The sequence below is a fragment of the Cajanus cajan genome, chromosome 2 (assembly GCF_000230855.2).
Source record: "Cajanus cajan strain Asha chromosome 2, NIPB_CcT2T_4, whole genome shotgun sequence".
Taxonomy (NCBI): Eukaryota; Viridiplantae; Streptophyta; class Magnoliopsida; order Fabales; family Fabaceae; genus Cajanus; species Cajanus cajan.
In genome coordinates this window covers 73,334,958-73,357,231 of record NC_138518.1, presented here as the reverse complement: position 1 = coordinate 73,357,231, position 22,274 = coordinate 73,334,958, and the positions used below count along the sequence as shown (strand labels likewise).

At 32.2% G+C, this 22,274-nt stretch overlaps 4 protein-coding genes across 8 annotated transcripts; 3 read left to right on the top strand and 1 right to left on the bottom strand.

The window, feature by feature from the left end:
- The first annotated feature begins 1,285 nt into the window (after positions 1-1,285).
- On the top strand, positions 1,286-4,588 carry LOC109804257 (putative calcium-transporting ATPase 13, plasma membrane-type). The gene is made up of 2 exons (XM_020366050.3): positions 1,286-1,389; positions 1,575-4,588. The coding sequence occupies exons 1-2, from the start codon at positions 1,367-1,369 to the stop codon at positions 4,531-4,533; spliced, it is 2,982 nt and encodes a 993-aa protein (XP_020221639.2). The 5' UTR covers positions 1,286-1,366; the 3' UTR covers positions 4,534-4,588.
- Positions 4,589-6,949: 2,361 nt separating this feature from the next.
- On the top strand, positions 6,950-9,068 carry LOC109804426 (Dynein light chain type 1 family protein). Its single transcript, XM_020366250.3, has 2 exons — positions 6,950-7,481; positions 8,641-9,068. The coding sequence occupies exons 1-2, from the start codon at positions 7,239-7,241 to the stop codon at positions 8,797-8,799; spliced, it is 402 nt and encodes a 133-aa protein (XP_020221839.1). The 5' UTR covers positions 6,950-7,238; the 3' UTR covers positions 8,800-9,068.
- An 803-nt stretch (positions 9,069-9,871) lies between these two features.
- Positions 9,872-11,676, top strand: MEE11 (RNI-like superfamily protein). The gene is made up of 2 exons (XM_020365063.3): positions 9,872-10,511; positions 10,957-11,676. The coding sequence occupies exons 1-2, from the start codon at positions 10,164-10,166 to the stop codon at positions 11,560-11,562; spliced, it is 954 nt and encodes a 317-aa protein (XP_020220652.1). The 5' UTR covers positions 9,872-10,163; the 3' UTR covers positions 11,563-11,676.
- A 172-nt stretch (positions 11,677-11,848) lies between these two features.
- LOC109803469 (O-Glycosyl hydrolases family 17 protein) lies at positions 11,849-17,479 on the bottom strand. 5 transcript variants are annotated; one of them, XM_083068986.1, is made up of 4 exons: positions 17,168-17,478; positions 13,346-14,599; positions 12,472-12,499; positions 11,849-12,361 (listed from the first exon to the last, which is right to left on the bottom strand). In XM_083068986.1, the coding sequence occupies exons 1-4, from the start codon at positions 17,220-17,222 to the stop codon at positions 12,142-12,144; spliced, it is 1,557 nt and encodes a 518-aa protein (XP_082925112.1). In that variant the 5' UTR covers positions 17,223-17,478; the 3' UTR covers positions 11,849-12,141. The 5 variants fall into 5 exon arrangements, with proteins under 5 accessions (XP_082925112.1, XP_020220649.2, XP_082925114.1 ...); XM_020365060.3 differs by having other exon boundaries at positions 11,849-12,295; positions 17,168-17,477; XM_083068988.1 differs by lacking the exon at positions 17,168-17,478 and adding an exon at positions 15,956-16,162.
- Between the last annotated feature and the right edge of the window lie 4,795 nt (positions 17,480-22,274).

The following is a 22,274-nucleotide window of genomic DNA, read 5'->3' as shown; positions in this document are numbered from 1 at the left end:
TAACTAATGCCTTATATTTGTTTAATTAATTATGGTCCTACATAATAATCGTATGATTTTCCTAATTAATGATATCAAAAATAGTGTTGGATCCTCTCGGAGAAACTAGAAATTATGAATAGAGATTTCATCTACTTTTGTAAGAAATTATTATTATTTAAAAGAATCAAATCAAATCAAATATAAAAAAATAAAATATAAAAATAAATATTTTAATAAATAAATGATTAAAATAATCTAAAATACAAGATAAAGAATAAAATATATAATTTAGTCCATAAATTATATAACAACGATTTTATAAGTTTTATCTACAATAAATAATTATAAGTACAAATATTTAAGTTTTAATTTTTTCTACACTAAATATTTATATATAGAAGTAGTTTTCAATTTTATCTACAATTATTATGTTTAACATAACAAAACATATGTAGGTATAGGTTACTTTCCTTTTAGCTATTCAACTTCAAAATAATTATATATTTTGATTTTTATTTATTATTTCATTTTAAAAATAAAAATAATTGTATACCCCACTAACTATATACAGAGGACACGTTAATTAAAAGAAAGGGAGAGAATATTACAAGTTTAAAAATAATTTTCTCATTTATTAGAATTGATATGTTCACCAAAAAAAATTAATTAGAATTGATATTTAACACCAAAACGTACATATTTGTTGGAATAAAAATCGTTTCTTAAGCATCATCTTCGTAGAAGTGACGAGGAAGAAGGAAGGAAGGTGAGTGAGAGTAATCAAGATATAAAAGTTTCAAACAAAAAAATCGTTATATCTTCTTATTTATTATTATTTTAAACTATTTCCTTGTTTATTAATAAATTGTCTTAATACTAATTTAAAAAGCATTAAAATAAAAATTAAATGTATATAATACGTTCAGAATATAAAAATATTTAATATTTACTTTATTTAATAATTAATAGGAATTAAAAAAACAAGAAGATAATTGTGCATATCTATATTGTAAGGAAAAAAAAACTAGATTATACTGATATTCTATAAAGTTTTATACAATGACACTATTTTTTTAATGTTTATAATAATCTCTTTAAAAAGTTGTAATGTAATATTTTTTTAAATAATTAAGAGAATTATTATAATGTCACAAAAAGCGTTAGTGTAATGTTTTAAAAAAAATTTAAAAAAACTCTCAGTAGAAAAAAAGGTAAATGGCATTTATACTACTATTTGAATAGAAAGGTGTGAGGAGAATTTATTAAAAAGGAAATAGTATAACTACCATTACCATAATAAGGCATGCATTGAACCAGATTGATCCTATTTAATGTTTACTAAATCATTGAAAGTTGAAACTAATTTTTCACGCTACGCGCATTCATGGGAAACCTCCACGAAGCTAGGTGAAATTTCCCCTCACGATGAATTCACGCTTATTTAAATTCTCTTTTGTTATTCTTTTCCGTCACTTCTCTGTGTTTTCTTCTCATTCTGTCACACTATCTGGTTTATTATTCTTTGACTACATACATACTTACACTCTTATTATTATCATCATGGTTACGTACCCCATGACATGCAAGAAAAGGTGGCGAATGGCTTTCAATGCCCTTTCTTTCGCCAAGACTCTTCTCCGTTTCTCCAAGAAAACCCTTCTTGAGGAACTCAAACATGTTGATGCCAGAAACACGTTTTCTAGTAGCAATATCAATATCAAAACTCCCAGGCTCTTGCGCTCCTTCTCCTATCTGGCCGTTGATGTTGACCCAGACCACGTTGATCCCAAGCTTCTCAGTGACATGGTAAGGGACAAAGACACAGACTCCCTCACCCAATTCGGCGGCATCAAAGAACTCGCCACACTTCTTGGAACCGACGTGAAGCGTGGCATCAGAGACACCCACGTTGATATTGATACCCGAAAACGTGTTTTTGGCGTCAATGAGTTCCAAAAACCTCAATCCAAGGGTTTTCTTTCTTTTGTTCTTGAATCTTTTAAGGACACCACTATTATCGTACTTTTGGTTTGTGCCGTGCTTTCACTTGGCTTTGGCATCAAGCAACATGGTTGGAAGGAGGGATGGTACGATGGAGGTAGCATCATAGTGGCAGTTATTCTGGTTATTGTTGTCTCTTCCGTGAGCAACTTTAACCAATCTAGACAATTCAAGAAGCTTTCTGCAAAGAGTAGCGACATAGGGGTTGAAGTAGTACGAGGTGGTAGACGCCAAAGCGTGTCAATCTTTGAGGTGGTGGTTGGTGACATTGCGTGTTTGAAGATTGGTGATCAGGTTCCTGCTGATGGGTTGTTTTTGGAGGGGCATTCGTTGAAGGTGGACGAGTCTAGCATGACGGGGGAGAGTGATCACGTGCATGTGAATGGTGACACGAACCCCTTCTTGCTCTCTGGCACAAAGGTATCTGATGGTTTTGCACACATGATGGTTACTTCTGTGGGAATGAACACTGCTTATGGTGCCATGATGGGTTCTTTGACTAGAGAGCTTGATGAGGAGACACCTTTGCAAGCGCGTCTCAACAAGTTGACTTCCGCTATTGGCAAGGTTGGTTTGTTGGTGGCTGCGCTTGTTTTGTTTGTATCTATGATACAATACTTCACTGGAAACACAAGAGATGACATGGGGAACCGGGAATTCGTTGGAGGGAGGACCAAGTTTGATGATGTTATGAATGCGGTTGTGGGGATTGTTGCTGCGGCAGTCACAATTGTGGTTGTGGCCATTCCTGAAGGGTTGCCTCTTGCTGTTACTCTCACTTTGGCTTATTCCATGAAGAAAATGATGAGAGATAATGCCATGGTTCGGAGAATCTCTGCTTGTGAGACAATGGGGTCAGCAACGATAATTTGCACCGATAAAACAGGTACACTTACAATGAATGAGATGAAGGTGACTGAGGTTTGGGTGGGGAAGAAGAAAATAGATGAAGATGGCTATTTGGCACCGAGTTTAGTCCAATTGTTGAGAGAAGGAATTGGATTAAACACCACTGGAAGTGTTTACCAACCCCAAGAAACATCTCAGCCTGAAATTTCAGGGAGTCCTACTGAGAAAGCGTTGCTTTCTTGGGCGGTGGTGGATTTGGGCATGGAGATTGATGAAGTGAAGCAGCATTGCGAGATAATTCATGTGGAGACTTTCAACTCCGAGAAAAAGAGAAGTGGGATTCTGATGAAGGAGAAGAGAGGAAGCAACAGGTTTCATACACATTGGAAGGGTGCTGCTGAGATGATATTGGCCATGTGTTCAAATTATTATGACCATGCAGGGGAAATCAGGATCATGGATGATGAAGAAAGGGTTCAGATTGAGAACATTGTCAAGGGCATGGCAACCAAAAGTTTGCGATGCATTGCCTTTGCCCAAAAGAGCTCCAATGTGTATGGAAAGCTTGAAGAGTCAGAACTAACATTGTTGGGGATACTTGGACTGAAAGACCCTTGTAGGCCAGGAGTGGAAGAAGCAGTTGAATCATGCAAGAATGCTGGAGTGAAGATCAAGATGATTACAGGAGATAATGTGCACACAGCAAGAGCCATAGCCTCTGAATGTGGAATTCTTGACCCTGATGAAGAATTGGAGGAAGAAGCAGTGGTTGAAGGGTTTCAATTCAGAAATTTCTCACAGGAGGAGAGAATGGAGAAGATTGACAGAATAAGAGTCATGGCCAGATCATCTCCATTGGACAAGCTTCTGATGGTTCAATGTTTAAAGCAGAAGGGTCATGTGGTGGCAGTCACTGGTGATGGCACCAATGATGCACCTGCTCTGAAAGAAGCTGATATTGGTCTTTCCATGGGAATACAAGGCACTGAAGTGGCAAAGGAGAGCTCAGACATTGTTATCCTTGATGACAATTTCTCTTCAGTGGTCACAGTACTACGGTGGGGAAGATGTGTGTACACAAACATTCAGAAGTTCATTCAGTTTCAGCTAACAGTTAATGTGAGTGCACTTGTCATCAACTTTGTGGCTGCAGTTTCTTCTGGTAAAGTGCCTCTTACAGCAGTTCAGCTTTTGTGGGTAAACCTGATAATGGATACTCTTGGAGCGTTGGCCTTGGCCACTGAGCAACCCTCTAATGATCTCATGAAGATGCCACCTGTTGGAAGAGTTGAGCCACTTATAACTAGAGTTATGTGGAGGAACCTCATTTCACAGGCATTGTACCAAGTGCTAGTCTTGCTGGTTTTACAATTCAAGGGAAGATCAATCTTTGACGTCAGTGAGAAGGTGAAGAACACACTTATTTTCAATGCTTTTGTACTTTGCCAAGTCTTCAATGAGTTGAATGCAAGGAAGTTAGAGAAGAAGAACATCTTTGAGGGACTATTTAAGAATAAGTTGTTTATAGCAATTGTGGGTGTAACTGTAGCTCTTCAGCTAGTGATGGTTGAGTTTCTGAAGAAGTTTGCGAATACTGAGAGATTGAGTTGGGAGCAATGGGGTGTTTGTGTTGGCATTGCAGCTTTGACTTGGCCAATTGGTCTGCTGGTGAAGTGTATCCCAGTTGTTACCAACGAGTAGTATAGACAAGACTGTTATGTTTATTAATTCAGAGAAATCACATTTGAAGTCACAATACATTATATCTCTTTTTATTATTATTTTATAAAAGTCGTAAAACTGATGATCACGATTCACGACTCCCACTTAATTTGTTTTTTTAAATATTCTTTAACATAATATACAGCTTTTTTTTCGATCTTTATACTTTAAAATCTAAACTAATGTGTTATTTTTCTGCAACAAAAATCATTTTTATTTTAAAACTATTGATTCAAGATATAAAACTTATTCAATTAAGTTCACTTACACAACATTATGAATATCAATTAATGTCTAAACCAAAAAAATACAATAAACATTATGAAAATAGTGTAAAATGTAAGCCCACAAGCAATAAAAATTGATATTAGATTATATAATTTTGGTTGTTTCACGAGAATCATTTTTCATGAATTTTTTACTGCATTTATGAATATTTTTTTTGGATATTAATTGTGTTCCATTATTTTGTATATTTAAATGTAATGAGATAAATTTTGCATCTTAAAGAATTAAAAAAAAGTTTCAAAATTATATTCCAGAATAAAAAATAATCATCTTCTTAAAAGAATAACATTAATTCAATTTTTAAATTTGAAATATCTTAAAAAATGAAAGTCAAGAAACAACTTTTAAAAATACAATAAAAGAGAAAAAGGAATATTACAGCCTAAAAGAAAGTTTTATGAATTATAAAAAAAAATAGACAATAAAAGTCGTCACAACTTCAGAAGTTGTATTTCCTATTTATGAAATTCTAATTTAGATATCTTTTTCAAAATCTGCCTCATTTCGGTAATTATTAAAAAAAATAACTATGATATGTAAAAATTAAAAAAAGTTTAAAAAAAAAACTTGTATGTGTCTCCCATATTTATTTTAAAGGAAAAAAAATATATAAATTAACTAATTAATATGAAAATGTGTAAAATTATTCCTAAGTTAATTCAAGTATTTTAATAGTAGTTTTAACTTCATCTACTGATAATGAATTAAATAAAACAACACTTATTTAGTTTCAATTCCCATTATATGACATCTCATGTTTTTCGGATACTAGTTGTAGCTAAACATGTTTTAGTTAATTCATAAAACTTTATTTCTATGTCTTTACCACACAAAAGTTTTCTTTAATGAGCCCTACATTTTCTATTATCTTCGATCACAAAATTCTGTGTCTTGGTAAATTGTCTAGCTTTAATTTTTGGGTCCTCGAATATGTTGAAATTTTCTTAAAAATTTAAATTATATATATCTTATTATTCGACTCTGTATGCTGACACATGCATTTATGCAATCATTTCACACTTGGACGATTTTTATCATTTGAATATATGTAATTGTGTTTTCTCTGCATTGATAATGTGAGCTTGTCACATAAAAATGAGTATGACCTCCAAGATAGGTTTAGCTTAGCCATTTCATAACTTCGTCGAGCTTGCAGAACCACACATTAGTTGCGAGAACCGAAGCTTTATGTGGCTTTTTTTAGGGAAAAAAAAAATATAACAGATACTGTTTGTAGCTAGTGACAGTGGGAAACTTCTACTTTGACCAAATCCACGACAAGAGTGGTAGACATGTTCCCTCTTAGCAGGTTTTGTCAAAATTAAGCAAAGGAAAAGTGAAATTATTTATTGTTAGTAAAAGGAAAAAAAGAGAAAAAAGCAAAAGTGAAAATGATTGATTTTGCATGACTGTATAAAGTAGCGGCAACGAGTATCATTCCTGATTCCACAACGTCCTTTACTTCAAAATTTGCAGCAAGAAAATAAGTAAAGCAAGTGTATATACTAAATGTAGTAGAACAAATTAAGTTAACACCTTCCAAGAAAGAAAAAAAGAGCAAACATAGCTATCTGGCCTAAATACATGTAAATATCAGGGTTAAATATAATATAACACTTTCTTTTCAAATTTGAATAACTTACGATTAAGTAAATTTCATAAGATATATTCTATTTTATTCTTGTGTGTGATAAGTGGGATTACATTTTAAAAAAAATTGGCCGGAGTGATAAGGTAATTTAATATATTTATTTTGATCTTTTTTTTTTGTTAAGGTGAAATTTTCATCACATTCTCACGATCAAATATTAAAATTTGTAAGATTAAATGTGAAAAATTTGTAGAACTAGATATCTAATATGCTCTGATAAAAATATGCTAAAAGACAACTTAATACGACTAACAATAATAATTAAGATAAATTTTAATATTATCTTAAAATATTTGTTTAACCTTAATTGAATCCTACGTAAAGGGAAGGTGGGCATATGCTCAATTTTGTTCTGAAGTTGGGATCTCTGTATTAATTTTCAGCGTATCAAAGTATTGATAAACTGGAAATTTGCAAAGTGTTTCTAGGCCTTAACAAATGCAACGACCTGGTCTACACGCAACAAAGGCAACAACAAGAAATGCATGCATTAAAAGAAACACCGCAACTCAAAAACCAATACCATACCCAACAAAGACAATTACTAAATTTTTGTTTGTATCTTGATCTCCCCATACTTATTCCCTTCTACTTCTACTTTCTCTCAGTTCCTTTACTTTCTCTGGGACCCCTCCCGAAGCCAATAGAGTGCAAAGGGTATTTGCCACTGCTTTATCTATGAAAGCAAGAGTGGAAGAGAAGGAAAAGGTTTGATGTGTGAGTGATGAGAGGGTGAGTTGGTAACATGGAAGGTGCGGAGGAGGAGCTAGAAAGAAGAAGCAGGTTTCTTAAAAGCTTGATACAGAAGAAGAAAACCATAGAGCAACAAGAGCAGCATGATCACCTGCAACACAATAACCTTCGTGTCAGAGCTTGTGACATGCCTCTCCCTCTTCAGAATCGTGCCTTTCGTTGTGCACGTGATCTCCTCGATTCTATGCCACCAAAGAAGCTTGATAGTAAACGCCTGGCCCTCACACTTAAGAAGGTTACCATTTTTTAATTGTTGTTGTTTTCAGTTTGTTTCTGTTTTTGTCAATTATGTTGCTTTCTTTACGAGATCTGTTTTTGGGCTGTGATCTTCTACCACTTACGTAGTATGAAATCTCATTGGATAATTTGGATGTTTTTGAAATTGTGAAAAATGGTCGGATATGGCAAACGGTTATTCTTATTCTTCTACTATTTTTTTTCTATGTTGATTGTTTGATCTTGATCGCTAATCCATTTTTGTTATTTTTTAAACAATCTACTTGATATAATCACCGGTTTAAGGATCACAAGTTTTAAGTGAAGGTTTTGATTTGGGGTGTTGATATTTTGTCAATTGAGTGATCATTTTTGGAATGTGTGTAATGGCTTGCTAGTTTCACTCTGTGAAATGGAACTAAGCTTGTTTGAAATTGATCTGTTATTTTATCTTGTGGAAATTGATTTAGTGAAGAACGATTTGATTTTGCATGCTACATGGACTCTGTAGCTATCCTATAGTATATAAACATAGCTTGGATTATAAGAGATTGAAAATGGCAGGTTTTGTTGGTTTTACTTTGAGTATACAGATGCCCAAAAGATGATGTTAAGTAGACTCAGGAGTTCTCTTATGAGTCTTCACCAGTTTTTTATATATTCTATTTTATTGGTATAACCAAAAAAGAATATTCTATTTTATTGGAAAAGACTTGAAGTTTCAATAAAATGATAAAAATGAGCACCCTGATGTGTATGGTGCCTCTGAGGTCCATTTAAGATTGAATTATCTTTTTGTTGTGAACTGTGAAGAATGTCAAGTATATTTTCTAGATTGCATGTGTTTCTGCATACTGAAAAAACCAGATAAGTATAGCTATAGGCTTGTTGGTTATGACTATTTATGAATTTAGGTGACTTGCTATGCTACATAGGTTATTTGGGATGTCAAAAATATTAGATGGTCCCTCATTTCAGTGATTGGGGGGGCTAAGGGATGATAAATAATAATTCTAGAATTTCCAAATAATGTGATAACCCAAGTAAGAAGTAACACAATGGATGAGTGGAAGATTGGATGAATCTATATATAACACCAAAAGTTGGCTATTTACTCATTTTTGAATGTTTTTGCCCTTACTTAAATGGTTCATGACAGAAACATTATGGTTTTATAGGAATTTGATTCTTCGTATGGTCCAGCTTGGCACTGCATTGTGGGTACTAGTTTTGGCTCCTATGTTACTCATTCCCTTGGTGGTTTCGTGTATTTTTCCATTGACAAGGTCTATGTTCTTCTCTTCAAGACAGCTGTTGAACCATTAGACCATTCATAGCTTCCACAACTGAGTTATATGCACATCTCCTTGGAAACTTTAATTAATTTAATATTTCAAACCAATAGGTGTATGGAATTACAAATTGTAAAATTTAAAGACATTGTATTCTGTGAAGTATTTGATGGACTTGTGTTTGGAGTAGGAGAGCATTTGAGTGTGTAATTTGTTGTGACAAGCAAAAAGATACAAATTGTTTTTCTTAAGAACACATAAAAGATTCATTTCTCACACCACATCGGTTATAACAAATGATTTTGCTGATATTATTTTTGAGCCCACCTAGACCTACAAAATTAGATAGATATAATTAATCCCTTGGGAGAAAAAGTAATTACAGAAAGAGAAAATAAGAAATTTCTTTGGAGATAAGCAGCCAATGCTATACCATTGTCAGAAATAAATTGGGGGTAACATTAAGGAAGCAATAGTCTATTCTTTTCCTTCATAGGATCAGTGAAATATTGATGACTTGTTCTTAAACATTTAGTGAAACAGCTTCGCACTGCTTACGGTGCTCATCTTCGCGAGATTATTGTGTTCAACTTTTCGTACCCCTAAACTCATCATGGTTTAAGTTAAGCCTTTAAGGCTTTTCAAACACTATATGAGGCATGCACTAAGATATCATCAGTAGAGGATCCCATTTAGGTGCCTATTATAATTACCTCACTTTATTTTATCATTAGTGAAAAAAAGACACGGATCCGTATCTCGCTGCAATAAAATTAAATAATAATAATAATAATAAATATGCATTTAATTTCATAATAGTAAGATAATTGAATAAATTAATTAAGAAGTAAAAAAAATTCAAAGGAATGTGGACCTCAAAATAGAATATTTCCTTTATTAATATTATAGATAATAATGAAAATGTTCACCAACTTCATTATAAGTATAAATTTGTTTACCTTAATAAGTTTAATTGTGATATTGTGTAACAAAAAATTACTCAACCATTTTGATTGTATTTATTAAAGAGCACCATGGTAAATGTAAAAAAATAAAATAAAAAATAAAAATTAAGCTATCAATGTATTTTAATTAAATTTGCATTTTCTTTATTAGTTATACCTCCATAATTTGTTGTCTCTGAAAAATAACCCACACTTTTTTGTCCAACGCAAAAACACTACACACGACACGAGGGGTAAGAGTGGGATTAAAGGGGAAAATGAACAATTCTGACGCGTGTGGCATACCTTCAACCACATTTAGCTAACGTGTCACTCTATGATTTCATTTTTCTCCTTTGTCCACTGTGTGTCCCTCGCTAACTCATATTCCACCTTCAACAGTGATACTAAAATCACCTGGCATACACGGAAGTATCAAGTTTTGATTTCTTAAGTGAACCAAACATGGAAGAGTCCTCCAAGGCGGTTAGTTTAACAGTTGAGTCACCACAAGCTGAAGCAAAGCCTCCTCACGAGGCTGTGTTCCTCGTTTTGGCATATCTTCCAGTGTACGAGATTGTGGTCATGTCTCAAGTTTGCATATCATTAAGGGATGCAGTGAACAACGACATATTACCATGGTTGAATGTTATTGTCGAAAGGCCTCTGAGTTGGCGACTCAATGATGAGATTCTGATGAAAATCACCTCCAAGGCCAATGGTAGGCTCAAAACTCTGGCTCTCATCAACTGCATGCACGTTACCGACGAGGGACTCCAAAGGGTCGTGAAACAAAACCCTCTCATAAGCAAGGTACATAAAACCAACCTCATATTTTAGATTTTTAGTTTGCTCTATTGATTCATCGCTTTTCTTTAGTCAAGCAAAGTTTGTAGCCCTCCTTTCCTGCTTTACCGGAATGAAATTATGAGGTTAGTTTTAGCTGTTTACCAATTAGGGCAGTGTTAAGGGATGTGGAATTCAATGGATAATAAGTGTGCGGCTATCCTCGCTTGTTTGTTCAAACTGGTTGGTGAGGATTTCCGTAAAATTATTGAAAATTGAATAACTACTTGACAAAAGGGTGGCGTGTACATCTTGAAAACCATGTTTAGATCTTCAAAATAAGCACCAAACTTGATGCCTACTAGAGAAGAAAGAAAAACTAGGCTATGATAAAATGCTATTATGTACCTTGGAACATGTTGCGTACATGGATTTAAGTGTTATCTCATTTCTGGTTTCATTTGGGGTGTAGCTCCATATACCAGCATGCACAGGCATAACCCCTGAAGGGGTTATAAGAGCCATGAAAACACTATGCCAAAGAAGCAATTGCTTAAAAACCTTGAGTATAAACGGTATCTGCAACATAGAGAAGGAAGATCTAGACTTGCTTACCATGTACCTCAGAAAGAACATACCATTACAGGAACAGCAAAAGCAGCAGCCTGTCTACTATCACCAACGTGGTAGCTTTTCTTTATTGAAACATGAAGAAAGCCAGAGGCTTATTGATTTAGAGATTTGTCCCAGGTGCTTTGAGGTGAGGATGGTTTATGATTGCCCAAAAGGGCACTGCATGAGGAAGGAATGGCCCCTAGCTCAATGTAGGGGTTGCAACTTTTGCATTTCAAGGTGTGAAAACTGTGGTGGATGCATTGAATCCGGAGAGGTAGAAGAGGGAGCTTGTGAAGATATCTTGTGCCTTGAATGTTGGTTACAGCTTCCCAAGTGCAGTTTCTGTAACAAACCATACTGTAAGCAACACACAAATTGGTGGCGCACTTCTTCAGAGTCTTCATTGATCTGTAAAGTTTGTGATGAAAATTCTCATGGATATACGTATACTGATGTTCTATAATGAAGTGCAACTCGGGATAAGTTTCAACTATCATGCATCACACAATCGAGTTCCTGTAACTTGTACAAAGTTTATAGCAGTGAATAAATTATTGCTGATGATTATTTGCATTCATCAATGTACTTAAAGTTTGACCGTGCTGAGTTACAAAATGAACGCTTTTCTTTAAATTTATTCAAGTCATCATGAAAGACAGAAAGAGTCGGATTCATCATCAATTTGTGTACCATATCAAGATCATCATGCCAAAGTATTCCAATACATGCCAGGGGCGAAATAGTTCCAATTCAAAGAATAAAAATTGTGGTTTAAATTATTAAAAAAATAAAAAAAAAAACTAATATTGTTACAGACTTATAGCAATGATGTCAAATAATTACTATGGTCTGTTTGTACAAAATTCAATGGACAACTCATGTTACAATTGAGGATATACATTTTGATCAACCTCGCTACCCTTTAAATTCTTTCTAGAAGAAACACTAAATAATGTATGTTGCAATGCAATCTTCCAGAAGGAAGTTGAAGAGAATGCCTCCATAAATTATATTCCAAAAATGAACAGGAGATTGCCTAGTTTTACACAACTGCACACAGAAGTAAAATAGCTAGAATCAACGAGCTTGTGAAAGATCCACCACCATTGTAGTGGTATCGTGACAAGCAGCCTGAACTTGTGGAATTAGATGGGGCCAATGATGTGCCATTTATTCTGGTGCCGTTTCTACCATGACTGTATTTCACCATAAATATGCAACACCAAAGAAAAAAAGTTGAAGTTATTTCACAGCTTTGAGAGCTGAAAGAGAAGAAGATTGGAAAAATACATTAAAATGAGAGCAAGACTAGCACATATAACCGGGAAAGGAATGGCAACGAGCACACAAACATAGGCTCGAGAAATCATACCTTCCTGGAAATATACAAGAACCATGGCCTGTAAAAATTACAACAAATATCAGTTATATTAAAAAGGTAAGCAATTTTAAATAGAAATTTGATTATGCAAGACCTTTTTGTTTTATGTATAACAAATCTGAGCCAACAGAAAATGGACAAAATTTTAAGGGATTTTTTCATGCAACTAATTAGAAGATATGCTTTCTGTCAAAAGGATGCCAAGAAAACGAAATCCAAAAACTGTTCAAGTAATAATTTCTTCGAAATATAAGTGCATAACTAATTAGAATCAAACATTCATAAAGAAATGAAGAACAAAAATAAGCATATGATCATCCCGTAATTTGAACAAATATACTTCTGAAACAAACTGTTAAGCAAGATTGAATATCACTATTCTCATAATTAGTCAAAGGATCATTTTCCCCAATTATTTCAATTTTAAAATTGTGGGCCCCTTGTTTGTAGTTGAACAATTTTGGTCCAATCAATCTTAAATTCTTTCAAATGTGATCCTATCTATCATACATAAATTTGGAGATGTGAGGTGCTACAAGCTAATTATGTTCCATGTGAGCACTTTTCATCACCAAATAAAATGTCTATAAGATTGAACCAATATGAAAGGAGTTTAAAATTGAACAGACCAAAGTCGTGTAATTTAAGATGGAGAGACTAAAGGTGCTTACGCGGTTACGCCTGGAAAACGTTTCATCATAACTCATCCTATTTGTAATTCTATAAACCTGGTTATAGTGTTAGGGTGCAAACATGCATGTTTCCTTATGTGACCATACTTATGGTATTCTTCTGGCTTTACAAATAAATGTATACATATTCACAGCCAACTCATATATTTATGCAGGAGTATATATTGACATACTTGGGTCGGTGGTAGTGATAGAGGCAACCCCTTTGAAATCACAACTCCCAGGAGATTTATCCATCTTCTGATAATATGCATTGAAAGCATATGTAGAATGTGCAACTACATTATTAGGTTCATAACATGGTTGACCCTGCAGCAAAGGGGAACAATCCACCTTCCCAGGTCCACAAGCCCAATCAAGTGCTGCCTGTAACATCTTAGGGTCAGCATTACTCTTTGAGACACAAAAGGTTTGGTTTGTTGTATCATTTGCAAATATAATACCAGCACCAGTCAAGTGTAACGTATACACTGGTTCTCCATTAGCGTAAAATAGGCCCCAGTTCTTTTCAGAGACGGGACCTGATCTTAAGTCTTCATTATAAAGCTCATAAATATATGTACTAACTGCAACTCCAGGATGTTTAGGAGTCCCCGTATTGTTAAGGACGTGTCTTATCAAGTTACTGTTGTAAGTGTTAGCATTATCAACAGTTGCATCAGGCTCAGACGAGTCACCTTTGGATGGCCATCCCGACTCAGTCACCAGAACAGGGATATTGCTGAAGTTCAAATCGGACATCGCAAAATAAGCAGCATCAACAACTGCATCAAAAACATTAGTATAATGCAGCAGGGTGTTGGAATCAACAGCTTCCTTATTTGGAGGTAGGGGGCGGAATAAAGCATAATCCAGAGGGACTGTACCATTGGTTTGGCGATAATCATAATATGGGTACACATTGAGCATAAGATATGAACCTGTTGATTGCAAAAATTTAAGCAAGGGAACGAAGACTGGATTCCAAGTACGGTTGAAAAATGCTTGGGAAGGTGGGAAAGAGTCAAGGATGATAGAGGAAGAGTGTGGACTAGAGACTTTAATTTGTCGATCCAGATTAGCAGCAACAAGAGCAGAGTGAATGAAATTTATGGCAGAGACTAGAATAGGGGCAGCATTTGGGAGGGTAGTTAGGACCTCAGATCCAACACATATGGCAGTAATGTTGGTAGCAGGAACATGAGCTATGACATTTCGAGAAACCCAGTTTGCTGCAGTGACATTGGACTGACCAATGCCAAGTAGCTGGTCATTGGGAACAGAGACTGTGACACGGATTCCTGTGTTGGCAAGTGCAACAAGTAATGCTCGGTCAGCGTCATAGAGTCTGACATGTTGGATACTTTGAGCCTTCAGAAGAGCAACAATATCTGTTGGACCTGGCACGTCAGATATATCTGAACCAATGTTGACACCAATAAAAGCGTCTGTGAAAAAAGAAAAAAAAACCAATGAATGAAGGGCTTTCATTTTAACATGAGAGACTCAGAGTCACCCTGAGATATTGATAATAAACTTAAAATAAATAAATAAAATCAGTAACCATCACCAACAGATAGGAAAGTAAAAACATCATGTATTTGGTTATATGGAGTTATTTACAAGAGCAATGAGGTATAAATCCTCAATATCAAATTATCAATGTCAGGCACATCAAATAGATCAAACAAATGAACTAATTTTTAGAAAAAGGATATTAACATTCTAAAACAAATCTTCAGAAACAAAATAAAAGGACTATTGTATTGGGACATAAGCAGAGATGCAGAATTAAAATTATGTTTTAACATTCTTTACTACCACGTGCATAGCCTTTTTTGGATCCTAGATTTATCTTAAAAAAAACTCTTAGAACACATTGAGGCTGGTGTTTCATATCGTAATCAGTGACACCACCAGCTGGTCAGTAGGGTTACCATGTCTCCCACAAATTAAATACGAAACATGACACCCAAAGAAATGTACGTACTTCTTGAGAAAGATATGGTTCAAGCAAAAGAGAATGGAGACTGATTCACTTATCAGACAAGCTGGCTCTATAATTTTGTTATTTTTAGTCTATACACCACCTGACGTGTGAAAAGACATAGCCTGCTACAGTAATTGGCAGCAGTGCTCAGCTTCAGAAGTGAAACAGCAAGAAAACAACATTCAAGAATTTAATCTTGTTACAGTTTTACAGAAATAAACTGGTACATCATAACCTAAAAGGTATGAGAAGAGAAATTATATCCATGAATAAGAGTGTGATAAGTTTATAACCCCTATTTTGGTAAACCCCAAGTCAAATTCTGGAACATAGCCTAGTTGGAATCAGGATTATGCATAGGTTAATTGCGTGTGGTTCTTACACAAACAATTAGGTTACCTGTCAGAGACACTACAATAATAATAAGTATGACAAGGGTCTATACTCATAGATGGCCAAACTATTCATCTAGCTAACGAATAGTATCCTTAGATGCAAACAACTTATTAATGGCCCATGACTCACCACCTGAATTATTCACACTTGATCATGAACCATGGCAAGCAAAAGTCGAGGTCAGCTTTTTTTACCTGTCACCCCATGTGTGTTTCTTGTTCTTATCATTATCAGTAAGGGTAGGACCTAAGAAGACATGGATTTAGCTAAAAGGAGTGAAACATACTCAAATGATGACTGGTTGGTAGGTTACACTTTCACATCAGTAGCACTAGCTCTTCTACAAGCCAAGATACACATGAAAAGATTCATTTTAATTAGCAAGCAACAAATTATAAAATGCGGTATATTTAGTTACCAACATAGTCCATGGGAACTGCAGTTAGCAGAGGTCAGAAATCAGAATGAAGTGCCGCATCACCTACGTCATTTTCTAACTCCTATGATTATTATATTCCAGAGGTAAAAATATTAGTAGTACGTTAGCTACACACAGAAAACCTCACAAGGACAGGCGTTTGTATTTGTCCTCAAATGTCAAAATCACCCCAGTACCCCACCGCCCACTGTCCCTGAAGCTTTTTCAGGTGACATATGTGAAGATTCTGCTATTCTTCTTATAGCCATAATTGCCCCCATTCTATAATGCAGATTTTTCATGATAATACTGATAACGCATTTATTTATAAATGGTAGATGGCAGGTTGGCTCATTTAATATTGTGGACCACTATGTTTAATTCTCTGGCCAGTTTGACAACAAATTATATAATCGCTAATTAGTTTCTATATGATATGTAACAAAGTGTTACTAATTTTTTTCCGTAAATTAAAAAACTTAAATCCATGTCATATAATAAATGGATAGGACTAAAGACAAATATTGATATTGGACTATCTAATAATTCTCCGTTTTCACATCTACGAATTACTGAATTAGTAAAGTCTGACAATACTTTTTCAATATTCATCCCTAGCAATTCTCAAATAAGGGTATTTTAGTACATGAATTTTTTCTTCTACAAAAATGCAGTTAAGTGCAAAATGCAAAGTAAACTGTGTGATGAGCTGGGACGCAACAACATTGTTCCCACACTTCCACCAAAGACGGGAAAGGACAGATCGTAGACTCTGTACAAAGTAAAAGAATCTCTCACAGAAAACCCTTTATTTTGATCCTAAAAAATTCAAAAATAAAATTAACGAAATAGCCACTTGCCAGTTGCCACTTACATACCCCTTCCCCCGTCCTTTAATTTTCTCTTCTTTTCAAATAAGAAAATAGTAAGGCAAATGCAATCGAATTAAGAAAGCAAGCAAATGGTGATTAAATCATAAGCAAAAAAAGTATTAACCAATGCCAGTTTCAACAGAAGCTATCAAAAGCAAGTGATTAGGGAAGAATGATGTTACAATGAGGAAAAAAACAAAAACCAAAGGACAAAAAGAAGAAGAGAATGAAACACATTAGGCATTAATATATCCAAAAGGGGGGGAAACATGAACATCATAGATAAATTAATCACAATTGAGAAACAAATCAGCGGCAGGGAAGAGAGGCAGAAACTTACCCCCAGATGCAGAAATAGAAAGTGGGAGCAGGAAGAAAAGCAGAAGCACAGCCATGGAAATTGAATGAGTACAGCAGTCATGTAAAGGAGCACAGCATACACTGGAAAATTCAAAGCAAACAGGAAAGAAGGGAAGTTAAATTTTTTAACATAAAATGGAATGAGAGAGGTAGAAAATTAGGAATTTTCCGAGCAAGTGCGAGGGAAAAGCAAATGAAATGAAAGTTTGCTCCTTTTGAGAGAGTGGAAGTGTAGTGTGTGAGGTGGAGGAGAGAGAGAGAGAGAAGCGTTTTTGTTGTGTAGATCAAAGGACAAAGACTTAGGATTAAAGACGGCTAAACAAACGAACACTGTAGCGCATTTTTTAAAATTTATTACCAAAATAATGCTGTTTTGAAACAATTTACACCTTTGGGGCTCTTTTATTGGACACCCATGACACGTGGGTTTTTTTTTTTTTAGGCTTGATTGGGCTGGACCAGTGTCGCTATAGGCTTGCCCAGTACACCTAAGTGGCGCTGTGGCTCACAGCACCCCTTTTTTTTTTTTTTTTTTCGTTTTTCAATTATTTTTTACATTATTTTCTTAACAGGCGCTGTGGCCCAGTACGCCTGAGTGGCGCTGTGGCTCACAGCGCCCCATTTTTTATTTTTATTTTTTAATTATTTTTTACATTAAATAAAATTAAAACAGAATTAAATTAAATTAAATAAATTAAAAATTTAAATAAACTTATTTTCAAATTAAATAAAATTAAAACAGAATTAAATTAAATAAATTAAAAAATTTAAATAAACTTTTTTTCTAATTAAATAAAATTAAAACAGAATTAAATTAAATAAATTCAAAATTTAAATAAACTTATTTTTTTTAATTAAATAAAATTAAAACAGAATTAAAATAAATAAATTCAATATTTAAGCAGAAATAAATTAAACGTATTTCAAATATAAATCAATTTTTTTTAATTAACATAAGTGTAAAAAAAAAAAAAAATTAACCGTAGTGCCACGTGTCAGCGTCTCATTGGCTAAGCACGCGGTGAATTTATTATGCGCCAAGTGAGGCGCTATGAGTTGCAACGCCTCAAATTAGCTGTGGACACGTGTCAGCCTTTGTGTGGTCACGCAGGCGGTCAATTAATGAGGCGCTATGAGTTGCAACGCCTCAAATTAGCTGTGGACACGTGTCAGCCTCTGTGTGGTCACGCAGGCGGTCAATTAATGAGGCGCTATGAGTTGCAACGCCTCAAATTAGCTGTGGACATGTGTCAGCCTCTGTGTGGTGACGCTCTGGGTCATAGCGCCTCAAATTTATATATATATTTTTTCGTTTTTAATTATTTCTCACATTATATTAGTTAAGTTTTAAAAATTTTTTTTTTTAAATTTCAATTATTAGTTTGCCTTTTATCAGAAATTTTTTTATAATTTATTTTTAAAATTTTATATTTAAAAAGAACTTTTACATATAATTTCAAACTTCTCTCAGTCACGAAAACGGCCCAGTGTTTAATTTTTTCTTACTTAAGTTTTAACATTTTTTTTTTAAATTTCATTTCTTATTTTTCCTTTTATCACAAATTTTTTTATAATTTATTTTAAAATTTTTATATTTTTAATACAGGCGCTGTGGCCCATAGCGCCTGAGTGGAGCTATGGGCCATAGCGCCCCAAATAATTTATTTATTTATTTTTAAATTATTTTTTACATTTTATTACTTATTTTTTAAAATTAACATTTTTTTCTTATTTCAATCTTTTTTTCCCTTTTACCTGTTATTTTTTTATAAATTTGTAAAAAAAATTTAAATTTTAAAAATATAAGATATATTTTAAAAATATTATATATATTTTTAACACAGGCGCTGTGGCCCATAGCGCCTGAGTGGAGCTATGGACCATAGCGCCCCAAATAAATTTTTTTTTTCTTCGTTTTTTAATTATTTTTTACATTTTATTACTTATTTTTTAAAATTAACATTTTTTTCTTATTTCAATCTTTTTTTCCCTTTTACCCGTTATTTTTTTATAAATTTGTAAAAAAAAATTAAATTTTAAAAATATAAGATATATTTTAAAAATATCAGATATATTTTTAATACAGGCTCTGTGGCCCATAGCGCCTGAGTGGAGCTATGGGCTATAGCGCCCCAAATAATTTTTTTTTTTTCGTTTTTAGCCGATTTGAGTCGCTATAAGCTATAGCGACTCTTTGAAGGTCTCCACCAGCTACAGCGACTCTACCAATATGGCGTTCATGACTCATATTCAGACCAAAAAATGCCACGTGTCATGGGTGTCGCTATGGGCCATAGCGACACCCAATAAAAGAGCCCCAAAGGTGTAAAATGTTTCAAAACAGCCCCATTTTGATAATAAGTTTCTAATAGTACCCCACAATGGTCGTTTAGCCATTAAAGACACATCATCATGGGTTTCTATGTGTTGAATCCAACGGCTAACATACACGTGCACCAAAGTATATAAAACTAAATTAGTGTATATATCATTTATCACAATTTAATTTTTTTATCCCTATTTTTAATTTATAATAAAGTAGCTTAAATATAAATTTAGTCATTATAAAATAAAAAAAAATAATTTTTTTATTTTTATAAAAAAAATTCTCTATTTTTCATCTCTTTTAAACTTAGAAATGTTTTTCAGTCTACCATTTTTTAAAAATTTAGCCTCTCAAATTATTTATTCTAAACTGAATCTCAAATTTTTAAAATCAAGCAACATTAATCCATCTTTAACATTTAATTCAAAACTAGCATGTTAACGACATTATATGTTTGAATATTGATAAAAGTTTGTGAATAATACTGGTTAGTTAATCACATAAAAAAAGAGTAATATTAAAAATTATTTTTTAATTGAAGTAAAAAATAAACATAATATATTTATAATGATTCTAATGGAAAAACAATGTTAATATCACTTATGGATATATCATTTTTTATTTAATTTTAAATAACATATTGCTGGTGAACCAATATTATTTAATTTTAAAAATTAAGAAGACCAAACATACAGTTACATTTTTATTGGAGTACCAAAATTACAAATTCCCAAACTTATATGAACCACAAATGAATTTAACCCAAAATTATACATTTAATATTAGTTTGGGACCCATTTTGTTCTATGATCCATGCCTAGTCCCAAAATAAATGTTTAACTATAGCCATACAATGCATTTTCATGATACAGGTAATAAACCAATTATGCTTATTCATATGCACTTTTTATAATTATTATTATCATATATGTTTAAAAGAATAACCTATTAAAGTAGGCCTAGTAATACATAATGTAAACGGTTTATAAGAATTTTTAAATAATTATTTATTTTGGTCTTCCATGACCCTTTTCTAGATTTTTCCTTTAGTGGAGAAATTATAATGTGTATAGAGTAAAATTGTTCAAATTTAGTTAAAATGTAAAAATATAAATTAAAAGCTTTTATAACTATATTGAAAAACTATAAACTTCATACTTTTATAAATAAATAAATAAAATAACAAATGAGACATTAAATAATTCTTAAAAAATATATAACAAATTACTACAAGAAACTGAATAATAATTATATATGCTTAATATTTACACTTTTTTTTATCTACGCTTAAGTTCAGTCCAAGTTATATAAAATAAAAATATTCATTTAGTTTTAAAAAATTAGTATATTTAATTAATTTGTAATTTTATAAATCCATTTAATTAAATTCAGATCAATTAATATATAAATTTTATTGCTAAATTTGTACTTTTATTCTAAATTACTGTCTCGTGTGTGTACGGAATAAATTATATGTATATTATTATTTTTTTATAAGATAAAAAATAAACTTTAATTTTGAAAAGAATAATATGTAAGAAATTAAAAAATATATAAAAACATTAATATAATATAACTTTAATTTTTGTTTTATTATTATCAAACAAACTATGATATGATTAAAATAAGAGTTCATATGGCTCATTAATTTAGTTTAAAATTAAAATAATAGGAAGGTAAAATGCAATATAACTCTTTTCAATTTCATTTCTTCGTGTGTTTTTTTTCTTGTTTATTATCTTTCTTTTGTTTAAACATTTTTTTTTATTCAAATGTGATAAGATGATTTTTTTCCAATTTGATTTTTATCTTCTTTCAAATGCATTTATCTTTTTTCACACACTCCATTGTTTATTTTCAAATACGGAAAAAAGATAACAGCATTATATACTCTTTCACAAATTACATGTAAGTTTTTTTTCCCCTCTCTTTCTCTTTCATTCTTGTATATATGTGTTATGTGAATAATTGTTCCGTAAACCTAATTATAAAAATTAAATAATTATATAATTTTCACAACATATAGTGTTTTTATAATTATTTAAAACTTACAAATTATTAAGTTGTGTTGCTAAGTTCTTATTATTATGATATTTACCTTTTAAATTTAACAAATTATTTAAGAAAAATATCTTTATTATTTTTTAATTTATTTATATTTTAATTTTAATAGTTATTTTGATTGTTAATTTAACTTTTTTTTTTCTTATTATGACAAATCATTAAAATTATATTTTACATTTTGATTTATTATATATTTTGCATATAGTTTAATCATATAAAATTGCTAAATTTTGTTATTTTAAGTTTTATATATATATATAAATATATATATATATATATATATATATATATATATATATATATTATGTTAGGCTATAACATAATTATATCTTATAAAGAAGAAGAAATTCTATTTTTGTAAAAAAATAAAATATTTGTACATCCAAAAAATTTACATTGTAAATGAATATAAAAATTTTCATTTTCTATATAAATATTTTAAAAAAATCTTTATGAACAGTCAAACGGATTTTAGTTATTTCTATGAATCATTATTCTTAAAATTTGTAATTTTCAAAAATTATGATTTCTTGATATAAAAAAATTCTTCTATCAAACGCTTTCTTAAAATTTGATTTTTTTTTTATTATAAAAAAGGCTTTCTATCGTGAATTTAAATATTTAATATTACTTATATGAGTAACAACAATCTCACAATAATTTATATATATATATATATATATATATATATATATAT

Excerpts from the sequence above, each read along its gene's own strand:
- LOC109803469 (XM_083068986.1), bottom strand. The coding sequence starts at position 17,222 with ATGGCTGTGCTTCTGCTTTTCTTCCTGCTCCCACTTTCTATTTCTGCA. Across the intron at positions 14,600-17,167 it reads TTCTATTTCTGCATCTGGGG|ACGCTTTTATTGGTGTCAAC; the intron begins GTAAGTTTCTGC and ends CTTTTTTCACAG. Across the intron at positions 12,362-12,471 it reads TCTTGTATATTTCCAGGAAG|CTCTCAAAGCTGTGAAATAA; the intron begins GTATGATTTCTC and ends CTTCTCTTTCAG.
- LOC109804257 (XM_020366050.3), top strand. The coding sequence starts at position 1,367 with ATGGGAAACCTCCACGAAGCTAG. Across the intron at positions 1,390-1,574 it reads GGAAACCTCCACGAAGCTAG|GTGGCGAATGGCTTTCAATG; the intron begins GTGAAATTTCCC and ends ATGCAAGAAAAG.
- LOC109804426 (XM_020366250.3), top strand. The coding sequence starts at position 7,239 with ATGGAAGGTGCGGAGGAGGAGCTAGAAAGAAGAAGCAGGTTTCTTAAA. Across the intron at positions 7,482-8,640 it reads TGGCCCTCACACTTAAGAAG|GAATTTGATTCTTCGTATGG; the intron begins GTTACCATTTTT and ends ATGGTTTTATAG.
- MEE11 (XM_020365063.3), top strand. The coding sequence starts at position 10,164 with ATGGAAGAGTCCTCCAAGGCGGTTAGTTTAACAGTTGAGTCACCACAA. Across the intron at positions 10,512-10,956 it reads AAAACCCTCTCATAAGCAAG|CTCCATATACCAGCATGCAC; the intron begins GTACATAAAACC and ends TTTGGGGTGTAG.